Source organism: Zonotrichia albicollis, chromosome 11 (genome assembly GCF_047830755.1).
Source record: "Zonotrichia albicollis isolate bZonAlb1 chromosome 11, bZonAlb1.hap1, whole genome shotgun sequence".
Classification (NCBI taxonomy): Eukaryota; Metazoa; Chordata; class Aves; order Passeriformes; family Passerellidae; genus Zonotrichia; species Zonotrichia albicollis.
In genome coordinates this window covers 18,668,839-18,694,699 of record NC_133829.1, presented here as the reverse complement: position 1 = coordinate 18,694,699, position 25,861 = coordinate 18,668,839, and the positions used below count along the sequence as shown (strand labels likewise).

Genomic DNA, 25,861 nt, shown 5'->3' with positions numbered 1-25,861 from the left:
TCTGTCCTCCGTAGCCACCATTTCCAGCTAATTTCCTTATAGCCCTGATGCCTCTGGAAAAGTGATGAGTATTGGTTAATGAGCCTGACCTTGCCCTAACCTTACCAGCGCAAGTCTCGGCACAGCGCTGGGGAGTTCTCCACGCTTCCCTTCTTTCCCAGAGGGGCTTGTGCAACCTCCGGAGGGCTGGCCCAGCCACTTCCCCCGGGCCGTCCGTGATGCCCGGCCCAGCTGGCGGGGACTTCTCGGAGGAAGGGGGTTCTACACACCCACCCCGGGGAGTGCTGGCTCCACCATGAACCTTCCGGGCCGTGCTCCCCAGGAGAGACGTGAGTGCGGCCCTGGAGCCGGGGGTGAGGGCGGTGGGCAGGGGGCGAGAGTGGCTGCGGGCATGAGGGCGTGGGTGATCATGAGGGGACGGACAGGGCCATCTGTGGGGACACGGCGAGGACACCCCTGGGGATGTGGGTAAAGACGGCTGTGGGGATGAGGCTGAGGACACTGCTGGGGACACGGTGAGGACATCCCTGGGGATGTGGGTGAAGATGGTTGTGGGGACACGGTGAGGACACCCGTGGGTATGAGGGTGAGTATACCCATCAGGGAGTGGAGGACAGTGTGGGGAGGACATCTGTGAGAAGAGGGGCAAGAATCCCTGTAAGGAGTGGAGGGGACACTATGGGGAGGAGGGGAGGACACGCCTGGTAAGTAGTTGATGTCACCAGAGTGGGGACAAGGACACCTGTGGCAAAGCGGCAATGACGATTGTGGGGTTGGGTGAGGTCACCAGTGCGGATGGCGGTGAAAACACCCGTGGGGAGGGGGTGAGGATATCTGTGGGATATGGGGTGGTGGGTACGGGGACGGGACGAGGACAAGCTATATGGGGGAGGGAAGGACACCCGTGTGAATGAGGCTGAGGTCAGCCGTGGCGGTGGGGAGGCCGCGTGTGAGGAGTGTGGAGAGGGGCGAGGCCACCAGTGGGAGTGGGCGTGGGGACACCCCTGGGCAGGGGGCGAGGTCACTCGTGGGCTTGGAGCTGCGGGCAGCCTCGGCATGGTGGCGAGCGGCGTCCCCGTCGGAGCGGGCCGGACATGCCTCGGAGCCCATCCGTGCCGTGTCGGTCCGGTCCGGTCGGGCGCGTGGCGGCGCCGCCCCCGGTGCTGGCGGGGCGCGGGGCGGGCCGGGAGCGCGGAAGTGCGGGCCCGCGGGGCCCGCGGCAGCCGAGTGCGGGCCCCGGCCCGGCGCCGCAGCCCCAGCCCCAGCCCGCCATGGGCCCCCGTGCCGGGTGAGCGGCCCCTGGGCCCGGCCCGAGCCGCCCCAGCGCCGCCGTTCCTCGCCGCAGGTGCCGCCGCCGCGTCCCGGGGACAGGAACCGCCGCGGGGCCGGCCGGCGGCCGCCCAGGCCGGGGAGGAGCCGCCGGAGAAGCGATGCAGGAAGGTGAGTGGCCGCTTGGCAGTGACCGTGCCTGCCCCCGGGCACTTGCGAGAATAGCCAGGAGAGCCCCATGTCATCCATTCACCCACCCATACTTCCATCCACCCATCCCCTTGTCCATCCACCTACACACCATCCATCCATCCATCCATCCATCCATCCATCCATCCATCCATCCATCCATCCATCCATTCTTTCCAATCTTCCCCGCCTGCTGGGATGGGTGTCCCCCTTGAAGCCCGCCATGCCTGGCCACCGGGTGACAGTGAGATGCTGGGCTGTGCCTGCAGTGCTGTTCCCAGCTGCAGCTGCTGTTTCTCCACAGCCATTACAATAACGGAGCAGCCGGTCTCTGTCTCTGTCCCGGTGGGATATTCCTTCACGCTGCGGTGCCGAGCCCAGGGACGTTCCCCTCTGCAGTACCAGTGGTTCTGTCAGCACCAGGTAAGGATGGGGTGGCCCTGGGTGTGGCACCAGTTGGGTCCCTGGTGGCACACAGTGAGAGAGCTGAAGGAGAGGAGGGTCCAGGGGTTTCCACTTTTGTTGCTCTTACAAGGGGCTTTCTGGTGCCTTCTGCTGCCAGCAGTGAGGAGGGAATTGCTGCCCACTGCCTGTGTTTTCCTTTTAGTCTGACTGCCGCCTTATTCCTGGAGCAACCAACCAAGACTTGCCCATCATTGCAGAGCAGACCCAGCTCTACACCTGCAGAGTCAATGACCTCCACAGAAATGCTGTCTTCTCTGACTGGGTGAAGGTAGAGGTCCATCAGTGTGTTGCCAGAGGTACAGGCCTGTCTTTTACCTTCTTGATGTATTATGGAATCACAGAATGGTTTGGGTTGGAAGGGACCTTCAAGCTCGTCTTGTTCCACCTCTTGCCATGGTCAGAGACACCTTTCACTAGACCAGGTTGCCCCAAGCCCTGTCCACATGCACCTGCACCTCATGCTTGCTTTGGTTTTCCCAGAGTTATTCTGGGTTATATTGGGACTGGAAGAACCCATCTGGCTACTTCAAAGTTGACCAAAAATGGGGTGTGGTTTTCCTTGGAATGTTGACTGTACCTTTGTCAGGAAAGGGCGAGGATCAGGTTTGGGAAGGCAGAGGCAGGGCTTTGGTGTGGCATTTACTGTCACAGGCATTGCTCCCAAGGGTTCCCTGCTCCCCAGGGAGAAAGGTGCAGTAGTGATGGTGGAAGATGGTGTTGTTTGCTGTCCCTGTGGAGGGAGGACCAGTTGTGTCTTGCTGCCTTGCAGGTCTGCCCCCTCGGCTGTGGCAAGGAGAGCCAGTGATTGTGCTGAACCCCCAGGAGCAGCGGGTGGAGGTGGGGCAGCCCCTGCAGCTGCAGTGTGCTGCCATGGGGGTGCCAGCCCCCAGCTACCAGTGGTACCACAATGGGAACCCCCTGGAGCAGCAGAAGAGGAAAAAGCTCCGGGTAAGGCCTTCTGGGGGCAGTACAGGAGCTCTGGGTGCTGAGGTGGGTAATGGGAGAAGCTGATTGCAGGGTTGTGAGAGAGCCCTCCACGTGTCACCCTGCTGCTTTGGCAGCTGGCTGGATGACTCTGTGTGAAGGGGGAATATGGTTTATACATTTCTTTCAAAGTTGTGGATATTCCTCTAAGAGGTAACCAATCCATAGATGTGTCAAGGGCTCTCAGCACATCTCTTGTGCCCTTTTATGCAGAGATATGAGAACAGCTACTCGCTGTGTGTGGATTGATGGAGCAGTGGGAATCCTGTCTGCCTGCTGGAGACCTAGAAGGAAAGAGTCAGGGAGGCAGTAGAGGAGCTGGCTTTATTTTGTGTCTCTGGCTGAGTGTAAATCAGTGCTGTGTTATTGATTCAGGAAAGGAAATTTCCTCCCAGGGCATCATGTGAAAGGCACAAGGACAAGACATCCAGTCTCTCCTCAGATGGTATTGCAGATGGTCTCAGAGGGTATTACATGACCTTGGTATTACATGGCCTTAGATTGCAATTCTGATGGGAAAGTTCAGTCTGGGCACTAACAAGAGGTTGTTTTCAGAGGGGGATGGTGCTGTGCTGGAGCCAGAAAGGCAGCAATGTGCTTAGAGGTGTTCAGGGCTTGAGTAGACAGAGCTGTGGCCACCCTGACTCAGTGGTGGCTGTAGTCCCTCTCTGAGCAGGATCCTGGGCTGGAGAACCAGAGTCCTGCTCTGGTTCTTATCCCTGTCCTGATTCTTTGTGAGGTAAAGTCTCTGCAAACAGCAGGAAAAATACTTTTTATTCCACAAACACGAGTGCCTTTGGCACATCCTGGCCTGGATCTTCAGACTTTCCGCATAAATAATGTGATTTAACTTTTGGTCTGCCTAGATCAGCCACAGCAGGGTCAGTGACTCTGGCACGTACCTGTGCTGTGCCTCCAACAGCCACGGGGAGCACTGGAGCAGCGCCGTGGACGTTCACATCGGTGAGCAGAGCCAGCCCCCGTCCCTCTGCTGCGTGTCACCTGCTGTGGGATGGGATTACAGGGGACAGAGGAACGTGGTGCTCTCTGGAGGTGCTGAGCTGGTGAATGAAGACCATGACAAACAGGATTCCTTGACACTGAGGGGGCAAAGGGAGCAGTGGCTGGAGGAGCCCCTGAATGCACATGGGATGCTGCTGGGCCCTGTTGTGGGTCAGCCCTGCTGTGTTAGGGCAGGCTCAGTGCTCTCAGAGCTGCCAAGACACCATGCCAAGGTGCTGCTTTCACCAGCAGGCTCCTGTGGCCATACTCATTTCCAGTCTCTCTGACACAGAGGGATGTGCTGGGATACAGAGCTGGAGAGGATGGTGTTTATTTGGGAAGGTTCAGGCCCCTTGGGCAGCCAGCTCAGGGTTGGTGCTGTGTGAGTGATGGATCCCAGGGAGAGGATGTGTTCCCAGAGCACCTCTGACTGCTTTGGCCCTGTGCCTTTCCCTTATGTGAGGCAGGAATAGCTCAGGCTGAATTGCTGGCTCTTTACTCCACCTAGAGATTTTTCTATGCCATAAGCTTCTTATCCTGCCTTTTATGCTGGCTTTAAAATTGCTCCTGAGTGCAATGAGTGCAATGAGCATAGTGCAATGAGCAAAAGAGTGCTCTTGTGTAGCCAGAGAGCACTCTGCCTGCCTCCTCACAGGCAAAACACATCCTGGGGGCACAGACAGTGAGAACAGGACACCAGATTGGGTTGGGTTCAATGTGTTACTGCTGGGGAGCTTTCACATTCAACAAGTTCCTCTGTAGGAGGTAGAAAAGAATGAGTGGTTTTGTTCTGCAGCTTTTCAGGCACCTCTCATGCATCAGCAGCACTGGTTCAGGTGCCAAAGGTGTTCAAGACCCATGAGATTTATGCAATTTATCCTTAATTTCTTCTTTAAGAGCATTTAGCATTCTCGAATTTTCTCCTGGGCTGGATTTTTAAATTTATTTCTGATTGAAATAGGAAAATGTGGAGCTGTTAAGGTAATAATGATTTTAAAAAACTGGAAGTGCTCAGGCAGGAGAGCTTGTGGACCAAAGTGAGTGGCTTGCTGAGCCAGAACTGCTGCTAAAACACCAGGGAAAGACAGAGCAGGGAGATGAAAAGCTCTGGGAATATTGTTGCAATCAAAAGCAGACACGGCAACTTCCTCTGCACTGCACATTTATGGGGAGAAACTCTGGTTTTGGAGCTTGTATTGACCTTGAGTCATTTTGTTTCCTTTGCTTTTGCTGCAGTGAGGTAGCAGGTGAGTCACATCAGGTAGGAGCTTCTCCATGTTGACCCTCCTTCCCTGGTCTGCCACCTCTCCAGGCTTTGCTTCCCAGCTGCTCAGGATGTCATAAATCAGGCTGGATTTCAGAAATCCTCCCAGCATCAGAGCAGTGTCTTTAAGGTTAGCAGTCAGGCTATGAGGAGTTGCCTGAGGAATGTTGCTTGTGCAGATCCTCTGTGTGTTTGTTCCAGCTGTGCATGGCCAGGGCTGTGGGAGCAGAATTCAGAGCTGGCACTGGGTGCTGGGCCCAGGCTTACTCAACCCAGGCTTATCATTTCCCTTTTTCTTTCCCAGGTCCGTGTGGCTCTGGGAAGTTTTTTGGTGAGTACTGTCATCTTTTCTTCCTGAGCAATTATTCCCTTAATTAAAAGCCAGGCTCCAGGGTGGATGGGAGGAATGGGAGTGCGTTTTCTGCAGAGACTGCTTCAAGCCGTTATGACCACAGGCTCTGCACTTTTGGATTACAGCTGTACAGCATAAAATGAATCCCAACCCCTGCCAAGCCCTGATCTTTTTCAGCAAGTGGAGTAAGATTATTCCTAATGAGTAACTGAGTGTTAAGCTCTGTGCCTGCCAAATGATTTTAAAAAGTGTTCAAATGACAACTTATCCCTACTTGAAATACCTCCTCAGAGCAGGGCAAAGTCCCTCCCTCTCACCACTGAGCAACATAAATCCTATTTTTTTACAGTGGGAGGTGGAGATAAAATCAAAGCAGGAGCCTTGGGTTTCTCTCCTTGAGCCCTGTGAGGGAAGGACCCCTCAGTCTGGCTCAGTGAATCCCCCTCCCTGTGGTCATGGTTGGGCAGGTAGAGCAGAACCTCTGCACTCCTGGGATTTTGGTTGTCAGCTGACAACTTTCCAAGCCTTTCTGTCAAAATGACCGTGGATTTTGTCAAAGTGCTCAGAAAGCTTTCTGGAGAGCACTCCTGGCTTGCAGCAGCCTCAAGTCTATCATTGCTTAGATTGTCCATATCTTCACTCCAAAAGGAGGAGGTGAGATCTTGCTGAGCATTTACAGCTTTTTCACTTGGTTTTTGTTTCAGCTACAGGCAAAATAGCACTTTTAGTGGGCAACAACCGTTACCAGCATCACCCCAACCTCATGGCCCCTGTGAGGGATGTGTTTGAGCTGAGGCACCTTCTGGAGCATCTGGGCTTCCAGGTTGTGTCCCTGCTGGATCTCAACAAGGCTGAGATGGCGACAGCGGTCACTCAGTTCCTGCAGCTCCTGGGCAAGGGAGTCTATGGTAAGGCCAAGCCAGCTCAGCCCCCTGCCTGTGCTGAGGAGGGGTTAGGGAATTGTCTGAACAGCTAGTGAATTAAAAGAGAAGAAATTGAATGTTGCTGTCTCAAAGGAGACCTGGTTTGGCAGGAGCCCTTGGATTAAGCGTAGTTTAGTTTTGGCAGATGTTTCTCCAACATGTGGCTCACCTCCAATCCCAGCAGCACGGGCTCACACTGAGTTTTTGGGGAGCCAGTGCTTCCAACAGTGAATGGGTTTTGATTTTTCCTTGAGTAAAAGGATTGAGGAGACTGATTGCCCCTCCCCTACTCATGTGTGAGGAGGGGAGCTCCTTTTGGGCCCTGACTGCTGTATCTGGTCATGATTTCCTTGTTTCTCTTTCCTGAAGGTCTAATTTGGGCCCCTGACAACCCTTTTGCACAAGAGCATTTCCAGCTGCAGGTGGCTTTGAGGGTGGGCTTTGTGCTTAATTTACTCAGTAAGGAAGTGTTCCTCAGCCACAAACCCAACCAGCAGATCTTGTGGATCTTAAAGCAGGTGTTCAGATTTGGTGGTGGAAGTTGCATCTTTGGGGTCCCTGAGATTCTTACAGTGGGATAGATACCCTGAAAACACCTTGAAGGTGCTTGTTTTTAGTTTCCAAACCTCAGAGTGAGAGCTGAGTGGTGCCCAGAGAGTGAGGACCAAAAGGCATTTTATCCATGGCCCTTCCTAAGCACTGCAGAGAAAAAAAGGCTTGGAAACAGCAAACCCGACATGCTTTTCATGTTGTCATGCCTTATTTAAACTTTTAGAGCTTCTCTGCATTCGTGGCCTCTGATCCTTCCTGGCAAAATTGATTTTGTGTGCTGTCAGGAAAAACATCAACAGCTGGGTTGAGTGTTTGTGAGGCAATGCCTGCTTAGGCTGAAGGATCAAAACCCAAGTGGATGTGACACTGCATGATATGGTTTAGTGGGCATGGTGAGGTTCAGTCCAAGGTTGGACTTGATGATCTTGGAGGTCTTTCCCAACCCCCCTGGTCCCATGATCCAAAGGTTTGTCCAGTTCATTGTATGGAGGTGGTGGATTATCAGGCTGCTTTTCCTCCAGACTTCATCTAAAAAAGCTTCATAGGATTTTCGAAAGGCCCTGAAACTACATCCTCTAAGTGATCTAATTATTGCACCCTCAGGCAAGTGAGGAATCCCCTGGATGTTATTTTGAGCATCCTAAAAAGTCCCAAATGAAAAAAATTTGGAAATGCAACGCGAGCAGAAAATCGCCTTTATTCAGCCTCATGCTGGTGTTTCCTCCATTATAAGCAGTGCTTGGAGCTTCCCCTTTTTAATTTAAACTCAGAAGTTTTTCTGTGACGAGCAGTTCTGACTCATACAATGTGGAAAGAGCTCAGAATAAAACATCCCTTTCCTTCTCTGGGCAAACTGTTGACTTTCCTGTTCAAGGGGAGAGATTCAGTCCAGGAGAGGTTGGAGAAGTTGCTCAGGTGATGTGAAACTCACTTTTTAAAATTTGAACACAAGTCTTTGTGGTTTATATAGCATGGGGAGCACTTGGTGGTACATTCAGGTACTCAACAAGACCTCAGAAGTTACAAGATTTAAGGAGTGAATCATTCTGTGTGGGCTTTCCTGTTACATTTCATTTTTTCCAAGCCTCAGTGGTGCTGCCTGGTGACAGATGTCATCACTTCCCTTGCATGTACAGGCAGAAGGACAAAAGCCACCAGTGCTCAGTGGCTCAAGGGGCCCAAGCTGCATCTAATTTTTCTAGAAGGCTTCCTGTTTTATCCTCTTTTCTAGTCTCGGGGGAGGGTTTTGTGGCTTTGATTCGCAAGTTACAAAAGTTTAAAGCTTCTGCAAATCAGAGCCTGCTGCCTCTGGCTGGTGATCCACCAGAAGAGGAACCCAAATCTCATGGGCACCTGTGAAAATGTCCATTTGAGAAACTTTCCATTGTCCCCTGAGAATAGAAAGCAAAGGTGACTCAAGGTCTTTTTGACTCTGAGATCATGTTTTCCATTCTGCACACAGTGAGGTCATGCTTTCAGCCCTTCAGCTCCTGCCCCTGTCACTGCATCCCTGCAGAATCACACCCAAGTCAGTGTCCTGCCAAGTGCAGGGGCAGAGGAAGGAAAACAGAGGAGAGGTTACTCACTCAATGTGGGCTTTGGCAGTGAATCTGGGTGAAGAATTTCTCCTGCTGTTGCCTCTTTGCTGCTTTTTCCCATTTCTGACCTCTCACTCTTCGCTGTCCCCCAGCTGTAGTGACACAACTCCCTGTGTCACCTCACAGAGCTTTTTTAACCCATTTCAATTCCCCAATTTTCACCAAGCAGCCTCCCCCAGCAGGGCATTGGTCCTGGGGAGGGGTTGCCAGCCACTGCCCCTTGTGAGAAGCTCCATCCTGGGGGTCCCCTGCCAGCCCTGCACTGAGCCCAGGGCTGCAGAGGAGCCCCAGCTTAGGCCATGCCAAGTTCCCAGTGCTGGCTTCCCACCTGGACAGCCCATCCCTTGGGAAGGCAGAAACCATCACTGTTTCACTGTGCCTAAGAGTAAAACTCCAAATTCTTGTTGGGTTTTGGCTTCCCACCAGCATCTGCATGAGTCTGACTCCTCCCTTAACAGGGCTGGTGCTTGGGTTGAGGTTGTTGAAGCAGAGAGTCCTCATGTTCTGGCTATCTGAAAACTCATCTCTCTCTGTGTCTAATTTTCCACCAGTTTATAGGTGTGTGAATAATGGCAGACCTTTGAAATGAGAATGTTTCCCATCACCTAATCAGTTATTAGTCTCTTCTCCAAAACTAGGAAACTTAGGAGCTTCTCATTTAAATGGCTGTTAATGGCATCCAATTTAAATGACTGTTAATGTATTTTCCATCCTGGTAAAATCCTTTTCTGTTGCCTTATTCCTTCAGAGAGCTGAGGACTGAGCAAAACATGGTACAGTGAAATTCAGCCTGGCAGGTGCTGAGCCTAGGTGTTGCAGCACAGAGGGTTTTGGAAGTGTGTAAATCAAAGGTCCTCAGGAGACAAGCAGTGCAGGAATCCACAGGCACAGGAGAGCCTCTAGGGGCTGCTTCCAGCACTAATGAAGGGAATAAATTGGGGAAAAGTTGAAATTGTGAGGTCAAGGTAGCTCCAGTTCCATACTGGTCTAGGACAGGGGGTGGGACATGGCCATGAGGAGCTGGTTCCTGCAGGTTGGCATCCTGATTCACCTCTCCTCTCCCTGTCCCCAGCTGTATTCTACTATGCTGGGCATGGCTATGAACATCTGGGGAGGAACTACATGGTCCCTGTGGATGCTCCCCAGCCCTACGCCCCTGAGAACTGCATCAGCGTGCAGAGGATCCTGCAGAAGATGCAGCAGCAGCAGACAGCCCTGAACATCATCCTGCTGGACACCTGCAGGAAGTGGTAGGAGCCTCTTCCCCCTTGCTCACCTGGGTGTGCTGAGGGCTGGGGAGGGGACCCATCCTCAGCTGTGGGTTTGGACAAGCCCCCGTGGTGCTGCTGAGCCTCTGTCAGAGGTTATTGATCTTTAAAATCAACCACGTTGTCAGGTCCTGCAGGGTGTCCTGAGGGGTGGGGCAGTCATGTCTTAGTGCAGAGAGCATCAGACCTTGTCTGAGATCTGCTGGAGACCCTCCCTTGGTTTTTGAGGTGAAGAATCCTGGCAAATACAGGCAGGTTGCCTCAAGCTTGTGGAGGGATGGCTCTGCCTGGCATAAACTCAGCACAGGGTTTTTATTTGGTGTTTCAACCTAACCTGATCTTGCTGATTGTGTGCTTTCCTGGTCCATATTTCCCACATGCTCAGGCTGGGAGTGTTGGGTTCACCTCTCTCCTCCTGGCTGCATTCTTGTTAACATCTGTGAGAAGACTGCAGCATGACAGGGAAAATATTTTAAGCCCTGCTACTTGCTTTGTTGCTGGGCTTAAATCCTTCTGAAGTGGTCGTGTTGTGAAGCTGCTGCTGCTGAGGTCAGGGATCAGCATTTTCCCACTTTCTGTGGAAAACCCATCATCCTCCCTTGGCCTGCAGACTTCTATCCTGCTGCAGGAAATTACTACTTGTCCAATTTCAGCAGAGGTGGGTGGACTGGTGCAGTAGAAGCTGTCATTAGTTCATTTATTTCAGGCTCCTGAGGCAGATTTACAGGTCAGAGAGGACCTGGAGAGCAAAATCTCTCTCTCTTCCTGCTGTGGTTCCTGCATTAAGAATGGGAAAGACAACAAAGCTTTTGGTACCTTGAGAGAGCTGCCAGCCCCTGAGAGCTGATAAATTTTGGATGCTTTTTAGCTGCAGTGATGGGGCTGCTTGCTTTGAATAGCTTAAAGCTGGCTGTGCTGGGATTTGTCCCACAGCTCTGGGGCAGGAATTTGATGTCCCTTGATGCTGCCCTGAGCTCCCCAGAGTGGAGCATCCCCTTTCTCCCTTCCTGCTGAGGGCAGGGTGTGGTGCTGCCCTCCCCAGTGTGCTCAGAGGCAGGGGATAGCCTGCAGCAAAGCAGGAGCTCCTGGATCTCATGGATGCTCAGCTGGAGCAGCTCTGGGCTGTGCTGTGCCATCTGTGTGATGGGGAGGCACTGTGGGGGCTGCACAGGGACACCAGTGCAGTGCTAACAGTCTGTAAAACAGCTTTTGAGGTGCTGTCTGTCTCCCTCTGAGCTGCTGTCTCCTCCCCTGGCATTGCCACGGTTCCTTTGCTCAGTGGAGTCTCAGCGGTGCTCAGAGGATGCAGTGTGAGCTCTGCTGTTACATTCTGGCAAATTTGTGCAGCTGGTTTTCTCCCTCCTTCCCTGAAGTTCACACCTCCCCTTTTCCACAGCAAGCACAGCACTCCATGCAGTGGTGTTATCCCTGATCTTGTGGGGGCAGGAGCTCTGTCCTGAGCTCAACAAGTCACCATTTCAGCTCAGAAAATCATCTGGATTTCATAGCTGTGTAGAACAAGGCCCCCTCCTTTGCAGGCACCCTCGTGGTCAGGCTGATGCTGCAGCTCTGTCAGCAGCTCCTGCATGAAGCTGGGGCTGTGCTGAGAGGGAGCTCACCCAGAGCTGCTGCTCACCCCATGTGTTGGCATCAGAAATGCCAGGGTGCTGAGAAACACATCTCCTCCCTCTGCCAGGGGGAGCAGATGCTCAGCCTCAGCAGGGGAGGAATCAGCACAGAGCCTGTGTGTAGCCTCATACATTGATGTACTGATTTGGGGTGGGTGTGATTGCCTTTTCCAGGAACTCTCTGATTTATCCTAGGATCTGGAACCAAAGATTTCTGCATTAAATTAAGAGCAATTGAAGAGCAGATAAATCTCAATATTCAGATTTAGAAACATGCTTCCTTTCTCACATTTTCTCTTCTGATCAAAGAGTGAAAACAACTCACAGCAGAATCCAGTAGAACAATCTCCAAACACATTCCACATGAGTAAAACACAGGAGAAGCAAATGAGATAAGAATTGTTTTCCTTTTCTCTGAGGCTCCTCAGCTTCCTAGGAGAGAAACCCTGGGTGAAGGGATTTTTTCAGAGGATGTGAATGCCACAAGGCACAGCTGTGCATGGGGTGAACCTGTGTGTTCTCTGCACTGTGGTGCTGCTGGAGTTGTTAAAACCCATCCTCTGTAGGAGATGCCAACGTGCACCCACAGCTCCAGGCTGAGGGCAGGGAGCAGCTCACCAGTGCAGATAAGTCACAGCTGGACAGACCACACCTTTCTCTGTGGTTTGGGTTCTTGGTGGGATTCCCAGCTTTAGTCTGTCTGTATCTGAGGTGAGACTTGGTCCTACTGCCACCCCTAAGAGATGGACATGAGGAATGTGTGGGATTTGTCCCCTCCAGCTGACAGATGTCCTGGACACTGACCTGTGCCTTTGCTTCCTCTGCAGGTACAACCCAGGACGTGCCTTGTCCCAGGTGCAGCCCCTGGAGCCCTGGGGGAACACTGTCTATGGCTATTCCACGTGAGTGACCTCAGCATTCCCACAGCCCCACACAGGAGCAGAGCCTGGCACAGCCCTGTCTCCTCTCAGCCTTTCCTGCACAGAGGCTGGAGAGGATTCCATGTTCCCTCTGGCTCTGAGACCCTGGCACAGCCCTGTCTCCTCTCAGCCTTTTGTGCAAGGAGGCTGGAGAGGATTCCATGTTCCCTCTGGATCTCACCCTGCATCTGCTGGGTGTGCTGTCCAGGCACTTCTGTCCTTCCTTCCAGAGTTGTGTGTGAAGGTGACATCAGCTCCTGTCACCTGATTTTCACCTGGTTCTCCAGGTGGATGTCCCATGAGCAGCTCACCCAAAGCCTCCTGAGGTGCTGGGTGTTATTTACTGCTCCAGTGCCAGTTCCACTGGCTTTTCACCTTTGTCACCCACCTGGGCTGGCAAAGGAGACTGTGCTGTCCTGTCCCATTGCCTTCCCCTGCTTTTCCCTGTCCTGTGGCCTGCCCATCCTCTCTGGGGCACAACCAAAGCACTTTGTTATTCCTTGAGAAGCTCTCTCTGACCCAGCCAATAGAGCCTGGATGGAGCTGGCCACCCCAGACTGACCTTGGGCTTCATGCCCAATGCAGAACTGCAAGGACTCTGAAGAAACACCCTTACTCTTGCAGGAGTGAAGATGCAGAAGCCTATGAATTGCAGGATGGGGAGTTCAGCTCTGGGATCTTCATGAAATACCTGAAGAAACACATTCTGCAAGAGAAGAAGGTTACACACATGCTGGAGGATGTGTTAGAAGGTAGGAGAAGCTACAAATTGTGGGAATTTACAAAGTCAGAGGGTTTTGGGAAAGCTGCAAAAGGCAGGCTTCAGAAACAGTAGAACTGTGATTAGAGCTAAGCAGCAGCCATGAGATAGGTCAGCAGAAAAATTATTTAAGAAGTAGAAAAGCAAAGACAAATAGAACAATGGTCTGTGGATTAATGCTTGTCTAGAATAACTCTCTAAGCTACAGAAAAGTTTATCTAGCAAGATATTAGGAAGTTTGAAGCTTAATAATGAAGCTCTGTGCATTGTGTTTTAAGGCTTACAAGTTGTATTGTATTCAAAATAAGCAAGCATTGTCTAACCAAAGGTGTGTGTGCTTATGGTGGTTAAATAGAACTACTGTCAGTATCCTTTTGCTTTGTGTGATTGGTCAAAAAACTTATAAAGTAAGTTGTAACATCAAGTTCTTTGTCTGCTGCCTGAGATGTGAGCTGGTGGCATCTTCCCATTGTCATAAGCATGTAATGAGACTGATGCTGAAAAATTAAACAGCTCAAGGCACATTCCACAGCAGTCCTGTCCTGTTTGTGATTTGTACAGAGACCCCAGCCAGTGATAAAACCAGTTGCTTCAGTGGCAGGGGTGAGAAGAGACAGCAGTGGCTCCACATTGCCCCATCCCATCCCATCCCATCCCATCCCATCCCATCCCATCCCATCCCATCCCATCCCACCCACTGTTCTTCCCTAAGCTCCAAATCACCGGCTGTGCCCCGTGGGAGCCCTCAGTGGCCTCTGAGCAGCATGGAGATGTTCATGTAGGGCCTGAAAGGCAGGGAGATCAGTAAGGAGCCTGGAGTGATCCTTGTGCTCCCTTCCCACTGTTTCCCTCAGACATTGGCCGTGATCCCCTGGTCACTGGGAAGCAGGTGATGGAGATCAAGCACACCCTGAAGGAAGCCCGGTCCCTGACAGACCCCATCTGTGCCTCGGGAGCAGGCGCTGAGCGCTGGGGACACGGCCAAGGTGAGCCAAGCAGGAGGAGCTGGGGGTGCCTGTGGCCCTCAGGGGCTCTGCTGGGCAGGGAGGGGTTGAGAGAAGCCCAGAGGAGCTGATGGTGCTGGCATTTCCCTTGCAGAGCTGCCGAGCAGAACGGTGACGTTCCCGTGCGGGGCGCGGGCGCAGCTCCGCTTCCTGCGGCTCTTCTCCAACCTGATGTTCGTGTGTGCCAAGCCACTGCCACCCCTGGCACACATCACTGAGCCCCAGCTCCTGCTCCACCAGCTCGTGAGTGCTCTGCCCGTGCCCTTCCTGGGCTGCTTTCCCCAGGTTACAGGTGGGGAGGGTGCTTGGGCTGAGTCCTGGGGAGTGAAAAAGGGATTCCTCTTTGAGGCTCCTCCCACATCTCCCTGGATTCCCTGCCTTGCTCCTCGTGCATCACAAAAAAAGATTTGGCAGCAGTTGGATGCCTTTAACCAGTTATCCCTCAGATTGATTTCTGGCCTGCCTGATTAAATTATTGCATTTAATCTGATTGAGGCCAAGAGCTGTTCTGTTTTCTGTGTTAGAAAGTAGGTCTGGCTTTTTGACTTCTTTAGCCTGCTGTGCTAATATATCTTAATGCAACAATATATTCTTTCCCAGCTGAGCTGTACCAGCTTCCTTGAACCCCTTTTCAAACCTTTCCTCCCAGACCTATTGTATTTGCTGGGAAATGTCCCTACAAAGGCAGGAATGATGCATCTGACTCCATGTTCTCAGAAGGCTAATTTATTACTTTATTATACTATATTATATTAAAGAATACTATTCTAAACTATATTAAAGATTACAGAAAGGATATAGACAGAATGCTGAAAGGATAATAATGAAAACTTGTGAGTCTTTCCAGAGTCCTGTCACAGTTTGGCCTCAATTGGCTGATGAGTGAAAACAACTCACAGCAGAATCCAATGGAACAATCACCTGTGGGTAAACAATCTCCAAACACATTCCACATGAACAAACACAGGAGAAGCAAATGAGATAGGAATTGTTTTCCTTTTCTCTGAGGCTTCTCTGCTTCCCAGGAGAAAAACCTTGGGTGAAGAGATTTTTCAGAGAATGTGAATGTCACACAGACCATGTGCCCAGTGTGGGCTTTACTGATGGTCTCCATGCCACTTGTACAGAGTTAATGTGCTGCTCCTTCCTGTAACTATCATCTCCCTTGTTTTCTGTAGTCCTCCTGAGGTGTAGCTCATTTGTGGTGGATTTTTGGCCCTTGTTTCTCATGGAGGGAGAAGCACAGTGGGGTCACTGATGCAGCGTGGTGTATCCAGGAGGTTTGGAGCTTGATCCTGCCCATTCCTCAGCTGCAGCATCATTTCCCCTTGTGAGCATCATGCATGAGAATTGTGTCTGTGTATGTGAGCATGTATGTGGGTGCTTTGCCTCACATCAGGGACTGGGAGAAATGGAGACCCAGCTGCCTGCTGGAGCTGTCTCAGGAGGGATCAGGGGGACAAAAAGGGACCCCAGTACAGCCAGATCCCTCTTGTTGTGCTGGTGCATGGTGGAGCTGGCTCCCACTGACTCCAGGGCTGTCTGCAGAGGCAGCAGCTTGTCCTTCCATGAGTGTCACCTGCCCACCTCAGACATCACAGCAGCCCCCGTCCCACTGTGGGATCCCTGAGATGCCCGTGGGGACAATGGGCTCCCTCTAGTAAGGAAAAGCTGGGAGAGCTGGGGCTGTTCATCCTCTGGAAGAACAGGCTGAGGAAGAGCTCCTCCAGGTTTACAAACACCTGCAGGGAAGGGGCAAAGAGGAAGGAGCCAGGTTCTTCCCTGTCATGCCCAGTGTCAGGAGCAGAGGCCATGGGCACACACTGATGCACAGGAAATTCCACTTAAAACTAAAGAAAACTTTCCTTCTTGGAGGGTGACTGAGTATGTCTGGGCTTTTTGGAAAATCAGGGCTGTGGTTGTTATTTTCACTGATGTGCTTATTAAATACACAGATCCCATAACACCAAGGTGCTACAAAGCAGATTTTTGAAGGATTTGGATAACTGAGGGTACAATTTGAGGCCAAGGCTGTTATTCAGCAGATACAAGTTCCTGCATGTGAGCCAGAATAAAAAGTAGCATCAGCATGGGATGGGCAGTGAGTGGAGAACCAGTCCTGGTCAGAGCCCAAAGCAGTTGATGCCCCAAAAACAGGGCACAAAACCATGGCAAGGTAGCAGACTAGAGCTCTGAGATCTCTGTGAGATCTTGTCTGGCTCTCCTGGCTGTTGCTGCAACACTGGGTCCAGTTTTGGGTCCATGCTTCATGGAAAAAAAAACTGTGCCAACTAAAACACAGACAAAGCAATGAAAGGAAGGAGCAAGCCAATTGTAGTTTAGGCAAGAAAAGCAAAAATGTTGATTTTACTGGGCCTTGAAATCTACAAAAAGTTCTTTCTAACGTGGAAGAAAGTCATGGTTTGAATTGCAGGGAGGAAGTTCCACAGTGGAGATGACATTCTCCCTAATCTCTGATGGCAGTGGGAGCCATTCCCCTCTTGTCCCTCCATCCCTTGTCCCCTGTGACCGTGTTCACAGGGGTTCTTGGATGAGGGAAGAGATGAGGATCTGACTCCATGTTTCAGAAGGCTGATTTATTATTTTATGATATATATATTACATTAAAACTATACTAAAAGAATGGAAAAAAGGATTTCATCAGAAAGCTGGCTAAGAATAGAAAGAGAATACAATGATAACAAAGGTTTGTGGCTTGATAGAGTCCAAGCCAGCTGTGATTGGCCATTAATTAGAAACAACCACATGAGACCAATCACAGATGCACCTGTTGCATTCCACAGCAGCAGATAATCATTGTTTACATTTTGTTCCTGAGGCCTGTCAGCTTCTCAGGAGGAAAAATCCTAAGGAAAGGATTTTCCATAAAAGATGTCTGTGACAGTCCCAAGTCCCTCTCCAGCTCTCCTGGAGCTCTCTGAGCTCTCCCTGGAGCCTTCTCTTGTCCAGGTGAGCACCCCCAGCTCTCCCAGCCTGGCTCCAGAGCTTCCTGCCTCCTTGGTCTCCATTCACTGGCCTGATCCTCCCCAAGCTCCCTCCAGCTTTTTGTCTTTCCTGTAATGAGCTGCCAAGTGCAGAGATGGATTTGGCTTTCTCCTGCACAGAGATAAATGGTGTTTCCTCAGCCTCCAGTGACCTCCTGTTCCACCAGCCTTGCATGCAGGGCTGATCCTGATGCCTGCAGATCCCAGCCAGCATTTGGAGTCCAGTGCTTTTCCTCATACTCTCCTGGCCAGAACCAAATCTCTTTGGCTGCTTGCAGGAAGCAGCTCAGGGAGGGTCAGGAAGAGCTCCCAGGCCTTCTCCAACTTTTAAATCCCTAAATATCCTAACAGCCTCCTTCACCAGCCTGCCCAGGTCACACTGGGATGGTGCCAGAGCTGGCTGGCAGAGGGAATCTTCTGGAAGGGGCTGTAGGCTGTGGCCTGTCACCCATTCTGGAGGGCTCAAATCCAAGGCAAGAAGGAATGGTCACAGCTCCAGGGCTGTCAGAGCTCCAGGAGCACATGGACAATGCTCTCAGGCACAGGGTGGAAGTGCTGGGGTGTCTGTGCAGGGCCAGGGGTGGAACTCAATGACCTCTGTGGGTTCCTTCCAACTCAGGGTATTCCACTGTTGTCTTCACATTGCAAAAGTTCTATTGTCATTACATGGCAAAGGTTCCATATTGCCAGAGTTTTGTACCTCCTTGATGTTTCTTGTAGGCAGCTCCTCTGATTTTTCCTTGTCCTCGCAGCAGCCAACTGACTCCAGTTCCCACCAACCCACTCTATAATAACACTCTTCTTATTGGCTAAATGCAGCCTGTTAACATCAGGCCTGCTCCTAATATCTAATAATTAACCCAGCTACAACTCTTTAGGGGGTGAGATTACTTTCTATACCAACTTTATTTACTTATGTTCTATCCCCCTACATTCCATGACCTGTGATTTCATAAGGCCTTTATTCCCTTGTCTCTTCCTGGTGTATTATTGTGGCTCAGTTGGTACTGAGGAGGATCTCAGTGCTGTTTTGGTTAAATTTGAGCAACTCAGCAAGAATTGGCAGTTCTGTAGATGGTGGGGGGCTAAATCAGCCCTCAGCACAACTCAGTGCCTTTAGAAAACTTGCTCCCTCCATGACACACTGCTGGCACTGTGGTGGTTGTGATACCAGCTGGTGCTGCTTCTGCTCTGCTGGAAATCCCACTGTAGCCCATTTTTCACAGTGAGATGTGCTCAGGTGTAGGCACAGAGTTTGTGGTAATTGGGGATGGGCACAGCTGTGAAAAACAGGTGACAGCAATGAGCCAGGGAGTGCCCAGGGGCACTGAGCAACCCCCAAAGGGAGCAGAGGGCACACAGGGGCAGGGCATCAACATCAGGGGTGTGAAAGGCTGGGCTAAAGAAGAGGAGCAGGTGTTTGCAGCCTTCTGAAGTGTTGTTCTGTCTGGGCTGATGCTTTCTGATATTGTTTGATGATCCTCTGTGTATTGTGGCCATCTCAATTGCAACATGTGCTGAGACACTCATGGTCCTCTCATTGCATACCAGGCAAGTGTGTGAAACCTCTGCATTCCCGTGGCTTTCTGTAGCACTTCCATGAGGATACCCAGCCTTTCCACCAGGCAATGTGTTGTTAATCAAAGCCCTGAGCACATGTTTGAATGACAGTTGTGCCTCAGTGCTTCATGCTGCTGCTGAAATTTCCTTGCCTTTCCTCTTGTTTTCCTGACCCAGGAGACAGATGCTGTGGCCATCCAGAGGGAGAGCTGTCTGGACCACGTGGAGACTCTGCTGGCCTCTGTGTACAAGAGGGAGGAGCTGGACTGCATCTTCCAGCTCTGTGCACTGCAGAAAATTCAGGTAGAGAGTAGCCAGGTGCACATTTCCCCAGCTCTGCACTCTCATGGAGCTGGTGTCCTTACCTGCATGGCTGGAGCTGGATCTGCCTCTCTGATTGCATGTCTGTGTCACATCCAGATCAAAGAGGAGCTTGTTGGTCTTCAAGGCACAAAAGCTGCCCTCTTTTAGAGAATCACAGACTGGTTTGGGTTAGGGGGGACCTGAAAACTCATCTTGTTCCACCCCCAGCCATGGCAGGGACACCTTCCACTGTCCCAGGGTGCTCCAAGCCCCATCCAGCCTGGCCTGGAACACTTCCAGGGATGGGGCAGCCACAGCTGCTTTGGGCACGCTGTGCCAGGGCCTCACCATCCTCACAGGGAAGAATTTCTTCCCAATATCCCATCCATCCCTGCCCTCTGGCTGTGAGAAGCCATTTCTCCTTGTCCTGTCCCTCCATCCCTTGTCCCCAGTCCCTCTCCAGTTCTCTGGAGCCCCTTTAAGCATTGGAAAGGGCTCTAAAGTTATCTTGAATCCTTCTCTTCTCCAGGCTGGACACACCCAGCCCTTCCATAGGAGAGCACTGTCCTTTCACCTCAGCAAAATCTTCCTGATTTACAGTCAGGCTGCAGAACCTGACTGTGGATGCTCTTTGCTTTTGTGTTGTCTCCTCTGCCTGACTTTGCTATCAGAGCTGACCCACAGCAGCCTCTGCTGAGGGCAGAGAGGCATCACCAGCCATGATTGTTCTGTTTTTCTCTGCTCCCTGCCCCCTCACCCACAGGGAGGTCAGAGCTGCCCAGTTATTTCAGGTGGAGGGATGTCTCACTGGCTGTGTGCATGCCTGAGAGATGAGTTCAGGTGGAGGAATTATTTCAGTTATTTCAGGTGGAGGAATGTCTCACTGTGCTTGCCTGAGAGATGAGTTCAGGGGCTGGCCAGGATTTCCAGTCACCAGAGTGACACTGCCAAGACTGATCCAAGCTGTGCCTCTTTGGCACACTTCAAAACACCCTCAAACTATTTAAAGAGCATGAGAGAAGCAGAATTACTTGTCCCCTGGCTTGTTTCTCCTCAAACAGCAGTATGCACCTTGTTTATTCTTGGATTTTTCTTCTCTAGCACACAGCCAGTGGATCTCACACCCAGTGCTGCTCTCAAGCTGCTGCCTGGATCTGCCTGCAGCAAGTTCTGCTTGCTCTGTACATGATGTGCTTCAGCATATGGCAATGCTTTCAGTTCTTCATTGTTCCTGGAGCTCTTTTCTGAACCTTTCCCTGATTTTCTGCATTGCTTCTAAGTGCAGACAGGAGACCTAGACCAGGTATTGCCTGCCAGAATTTTCTTGTTCCATTATATCTCTCCCTGCTCTTTACAGGTGTTTCTGGGGATCTGTTTTCAGGGGTTTGACTGCCACAAATGTGGTTATTCTCTTATTTCTTCACATTTTACAATATTCTAAAATAGTGCTAGGCTGTGAGTAGATCCCTGTGGAGCACTGCTGGCTTTTACAGAGTGAGGAGTGTTTTAGTTCACAGAATCCCAGAATGGTTTGGGCTGGAAGGGACCTTAAAGCTCATCAAGCAGGGATGTCTTTCACTAGATCAGGGTGCTCCAAGCCCCATCCATGAGCACTGTGAGTGATTCATGCTTTCCTCTCCCATGTGCATTGCTCTTGGCCATGGTGCACAAAGACCTGGGTAAATACAGCCCAGTCAGTCCCACCTTGTGCCTGGCAGGATCATGAGGAAAATCCTCCTGGAAATGATGCTTAGATCTCCTATTATCTCCTGGAAATGATGCTAAGATGCATGGAAAATAAGGAAGTGATTGGCTGACTGTGCCTGGTGTATTTGTGATGGGATTACAGTAGTGCTGGGTGAGGGAAGAGTAACTGGTGTCATCTGCCTGACTTGTGCAGAGCATTTGGCACTGTCCACATGGCATCTTTCTCTATAAACTCTTTTCTGCTCCTGCTCCCCTGTGCCCCAGGGTGATGCTGGCAGTGGCAGTCCCTGATGGAGCTGATGGGATCCCACATGGCCTGACTTCAGGAGAAATCCAGGATCCATGGCTGAGGCTGCAGGCACAGAGAGCTGTAGGAGTGTGTTCAGCCCATTTCCTCTGGCAGCAGTGTTGCTCAGTGAGCTGTAGGAGTGTGTTCAGCCCATTTCCTCTGGCAGCAGTGTTGCTCCATCGTGCCACAGCATGGGGCTGTGAGCCTGCACAGCAGCAGCCAAGGCTCCTTGCTGGCAGCAGCACTAGGAGAGCTCTGCTTCCAATCTGATTCCCCCATTCACTCCATGTTCTTTGTTCTCTCTTTCCAGACAGATGTGGTCCTGCAGCTGGATTTGCATTACACCCAGCCAAGCACAAACCAGAGGACTTGTGAAAGCCTGCAGACCACGCTGCAGAAATCCCTGCTGAGGCAGTTTGTGTGCCAGAGCAAGGACTCCCAGCCAGCCCCTGCCCGTGTGTGCCCACAGGGTGCCCCGGGGCTGGGCACTGAGCCCAAGGGCTCCCTGGGCACGGGCTCTGGGCACAGCTTGCCCAGCAGCAGCCCCTCCACCTTCAGCAGTGAGCCTGAGGAGAACGATGAGAGCGAGCTGGCTCTACCTGGCCTGGGGCAGGGCAGGCCCTGAGCCCAGCCTGGGAGCTGCTGCTCTGTCATTGAGGCCTCAGCCTGAGTGCTCAGTCTGGCAGAAGCCATCAGTGCTCCCCAGCCTTGGCACAGCCCTGTGTGAGCGAGGCCAAGGCTGCTTTTTTGGAAAGGTTTCTCCTGTGTGTGCTCTGCAGTGTGCAGGGCCTCAGTTCCCAGTGGGAATGTTCCCTGTCCTGTGGGAGCACTGGGATCAGCGAGGAGTCATTGTGGTGTCTGGCAGGGGACACAGCCACCCACCAGTCATAACAGAGCCAGGCAAAAAGGGTTTTGCTGCAGGGCAAGGGCACAGGCTGGTGTTTTCTGCCTGGAAACAAAGGTTGCTGCATTGGGAAGCCCACAAACACTACAGACCCCTCTGGCTCAAATCCCAGCCACCACTGCTGATGTCCCCAACCCGTGCAAGGGACACAGGGCTGCACTGAGGGAACCAGTGAAACAGTGCAGGCTCTGCACGGGTCCCAGTGTAGTTTCCTTGTCAAAGCAGGTGTTAAGTTATGCATTTCTGTATTTATAATGGGGGGAGGCAGAAGCTTGCCAGGAGAAGGAAGGGCAGATGTTGCCTGCAGTGTGTTTACATTGGAGCAGGAGCAGTGTCCAGGCAGGTGCACTGACACTGCCCCTTCCAGCAGGGCATTAAAGGGTGTTCAGCCCTCTGCAGCTCCAAGTTCAGGTGCAGAATGTCCTGCATGAGAGATGCAATGTACAGGATTGAGAAAGGATACCCTCAAAAAGTTATTATTAATGTAAATTGTTCTCTGTGTGTGCCTGTCTGTGCTGTGGGCAGCCCCAAGCACTATGTGGGGAACCAGCTGTGCAGGGAGAGCCACAGGGGAGCCCAAAGCACAGCCTGGCTGTCACAGCTCCTCCCTGATGGCTTCCTAATGGATGTTTGGTAAAGGGGATTGCTCAGTATTGCTGTGGGATCTCCATCCTTGGCGGAAAGTTCACTTTGGGCTGCACAAGGTGCCAATGACCTGATCCAGGATGGCTGAGGGCTGGACCAGAGACCACTGGAGATCCCTTCTAGCTGCTGTGGAAGAAAGGTTGGAGGGCAGAACTTCTTTAGAGGTCAAGGGCAGCAGGGTGGGGAGAATGCTTGAGCTCTGTCTTGCTTTAAAAGAGGGTTGGAGGCAGAATTTTCTCAGTTTTGCTCTCCTTCAGCAATGAAGATACATCCCTGTCTGTGGTGCCAGTTGCAGCATAGAAAAATCTGAAATGTTGCTTCCAGATAAACCATTCTCCAAGAGCTGGAAACCTGTCCAAAGAGAACAGAGGAGGCTTTTATCCTTCTCACAGTGAGTAGAGCCAAGGGAAAGAAGTGGGGCCCCAGCTGGCTGCAGACTAGAAAGCTTCCTAGAAAAAAAATCTAAAGCTCAAAAAAAATAAAATTCAGAGGATGTAGTTTAACTGAGATGGGTTGATAGAGAAGCTAAACCAGAAAAAAATAAACTAATTTCAGGATGAACCAAAGATCAGCTCCACAGCAGCAGCCATGGGGACAGGTCAGTGGGAATGGCTGAGCAGGCATTTGGGAGAAGGTTCCTCTGAGGATCATTCACAGCCCCCTGTGCTGTTGGGGCACTGAGGCAGGGCTTGATCCTGGCTCACATTATCATGCCAAGTCTCATCTAATATGAATTTTTATCTCATTCAAAGCAAGGTTGATTATTTTTTCTGAATAAAACACTATTGGTGTTTTTAATGTACAAAGTTTCATGTGGCTCTGAGTTAACTGTGTTTATTTTCCCTCTAATTGCCAGGATGTAACTTAATATTGATCTGCTGGGGTTTCATGCTTCCAGCCTGAGCTTCTAGGCTCTTCTGGGTGAGCATTGTTTCTTTTTTTAGGGAACTAAAAATACTGGAGTTTGGATTTAGAAGGCAGCTCAAGTGACCAGATAGGATGAAGTGATGTCAGGTGAAGTGTGTAGATTCAAAAACAAAAAGTCCTCATTCATTGTGATTTGTCCATCTGCTTTGTGAGGGTGGCTCAGGTGGTCTCCTGCCTTGGTGCCAGCCACAGCACTTGTCCCTGTCATCAGTTCTGCTCCTCCAAGGAGACCCTGCAGCCAATCCCAGCAGAATCACCACATTCCTATTGAGATGATGGTTTGCCATGTCTGGGATTGCTGAATTCCAAAGGTGGACTTCATGTGCTGGGCCTCGGCTGGAGTCATTGTAGGAGGGGATGGAACTATGGATCCTTCATCCCCACCTTTCATGTGAAATCCGAGCTCCCTCGTGGTGGTTAAACTGTTTAGTGCCAGTACATTTTCCTGGAGATCTGTGTTTCCATCCCCCAGCATCCAGGACAGACAAGGCACCCCAGCATTACCACGTGTCCCTTTCTGGTCTGCACCTTGGGCTCCAGCTGGGAGGGTGGGAAGGGAGCAGGGCTCAGGCAGCAGCAAACAAAGTAGGATCAGGACATCAGCTCCAGTTCACATTCCCTTTCTGCCTCATCTTCCACAGCCATTGCCCTCTACTATTGCATTTGTGGGGTGCCCTGATGAAGGAACGATGAATCTGACTCCATGTTCGCAGAAGGCTAATTTATTATTTTATGATACTGTGTTATATTAAAGAATGCAGAAAGGATACAGACAGAAGGCTAAAATGATAATAATGAAAACTTGTGACTCTTCCAGAGCCCTGACACAGCTTGGCCTCAATTGGCCAAAGAGTGAAAACAACTCACATGAACCCAATCAAACAATCTCCAAACATATTTCACATGAGCACAACACAGGAGAAGCAAATAATATAATTATTGTTTTCCTTTTTCTCTGAGGCTTCTCAGCTTCCCAGGAGAAGAATCCTGGGTGAAGGGATTTTTCCAGAGAATGTGAATGCCACACTCCACTTCCTCTGTTTCTGGGCCAGTCTGTGCCCAGAGGCTGCAAACAGCACTTAGAACCATTTCTGTAGGTAATACAGGTGCTTTCCTTCACCCAAGTCTTAAAAAAGCACCAAGTGAACTGAAGCTTTAAAACAATATATGATGAAAATAGCAGCACCTAACTATTCAATAATTTTATTTTTAGATAGATGCCCTTCTTTTGCTGTCTGCTAGAGCAGATGTGTTGAAGGGATGGACCTTGGAAAAGAGCCTGGTATGTTCTTCTTCTGCTACAGAATTCATTTGGGGTGCAGTTCTCCACTCATTTGCTGAGGTTTGGCAGTTCCTGACAAAACAAGTGCACCCAAAAGGGTTGAGAAAACAAGGCAGGGAAAATCAGAGAAATCAGGGAATCTTGGACATTTCAGTCCTTAGCCCAAGCGCAGTGATGAGATGTGTTACACATGCATGGCAGATCCACCCCAGCCTGGCAGCAGATTCCTGAAGGTTTCTTTTCTGTTGGCATCTTTGTGATCAAAGCATGGAGAAGGTAGATTTGTCTCATATCAGCCACACTCCAGCCTCAACTAAAGAAAGAAAGAAACACACAACTGGTCCTTCATTGCAGGAGGCATTTCTGGGGGAAAAATAATCAGTATGGGACAATATTGAGTAATGTAATTTACCAGCTCACTTAACTTTTTCCATCTTCTTGGAACAAATCCTTCTCCCTCACAGATGTAAATCTGAATTAACTCTTCAGAAACTGGTAAGTTCTCCTTATTTTCTGCAATAAGAGGTTTTCCATGCTGAACAGATAATTTCCTACCCCACATTAGGGGCAGAGTGCATGGTGCTGTTGCTGGAATGTGCTCTCAGTGTAATAAAATGTGTAGAGGGACACGCAGGGAAATTCCAAGATTCAACAACATGGTTTTGGTCTTCTTTCCCTAGTTTTTGGAAGTAGCTTCTCATAGAGGCAGGAGAGATCCTGAAGGCATTCAGGAGCCATTCACTCCCAGGGAAGGAAGGAGCTTCCTAAAGGACAGGTTATGGTTCTTTAGAAGTTATTGCTGCCTTTCATGTGGACAAGGAGTGAAGAGGATGATCTTGTGAACTGAGAGGACGTGGGAATCAGCTGTTTTGTGAAATGCTGAGGGTTGCTTTCATCAGCTGAGGATCACTTCTGGAACACCAGGTCCTGGAAGTCAACTTGCTCTGAGCTAACAGGACCATGCACAACAAGGCAGAAATGAGAGACAGGCTGAGCTCTGGTGAGGAGGGAATCACTAAACCCAATGCTGCTTTCACAGCCAGCCCTTACCCATCCTGTTT

General features: G+C 50.9%; 1 protein-coding gene across 3 annotated transcripts; it reads left to right on the top strand.

Annotated features, from left to right (window-relative positions):
- The first annotated feature begins 221 nt into the window (after positions 1-221).
- Positions 222-23,397, top strand: LOC102073129 (mucosa-associated lymphoid tissue lymphoma translocation protein 1 homolog). 3 transcript variants are annotated; one of them, XM_074549708.1, is made up of 15 exons: positions 222-329; positions 1,346-1,440; positions 1,763-1,881; positions 2,066-2,219; positions 2,693-2,871; positions 3,774-3,870; positions 5,478-5,504; positions 6,230-6,433; positions 9,671-9,848; positions 12,322-12,396; positions 13,039-13,166; positions 14,029-14,160; positions 14,273-14,421; positions 18,921-19,046; positions 21,353-23,397. In XM_074549708.1, exons 2-15 carry the CDS (start codon positions 1,431-1,433, stop codon positions 21,665-21,667), a joined length of 1,893 nt encoding a protein of 630 aa, XP_074405809.1. In that variant the 5' UTR covers positions 222-329; positions 1,346-1,430; the 3' UTR covers positions 21,668-23,397. The 3 variants fall into 3 exon arrangements, 1 of the variants encoding a protein (XP_074405809.1); XR_012582191.1 differs by lacking the exon at positions 222-329 and adding an exon at positions 20,155-20,349 and having other exon boundaries at positions 1,300-1,440; positions 21,353-21,490; XR_012582190.1 differs by lacking the exon at positions 222-329 and adding an exon at positions 20,148-20,349 and having other exon boundaries at positions 1,300-1,440; positions 21,353-21,490.
- The last annotated feature ends 2,464 nt before the right edge of the window (positions 23,398-25,861 follow it).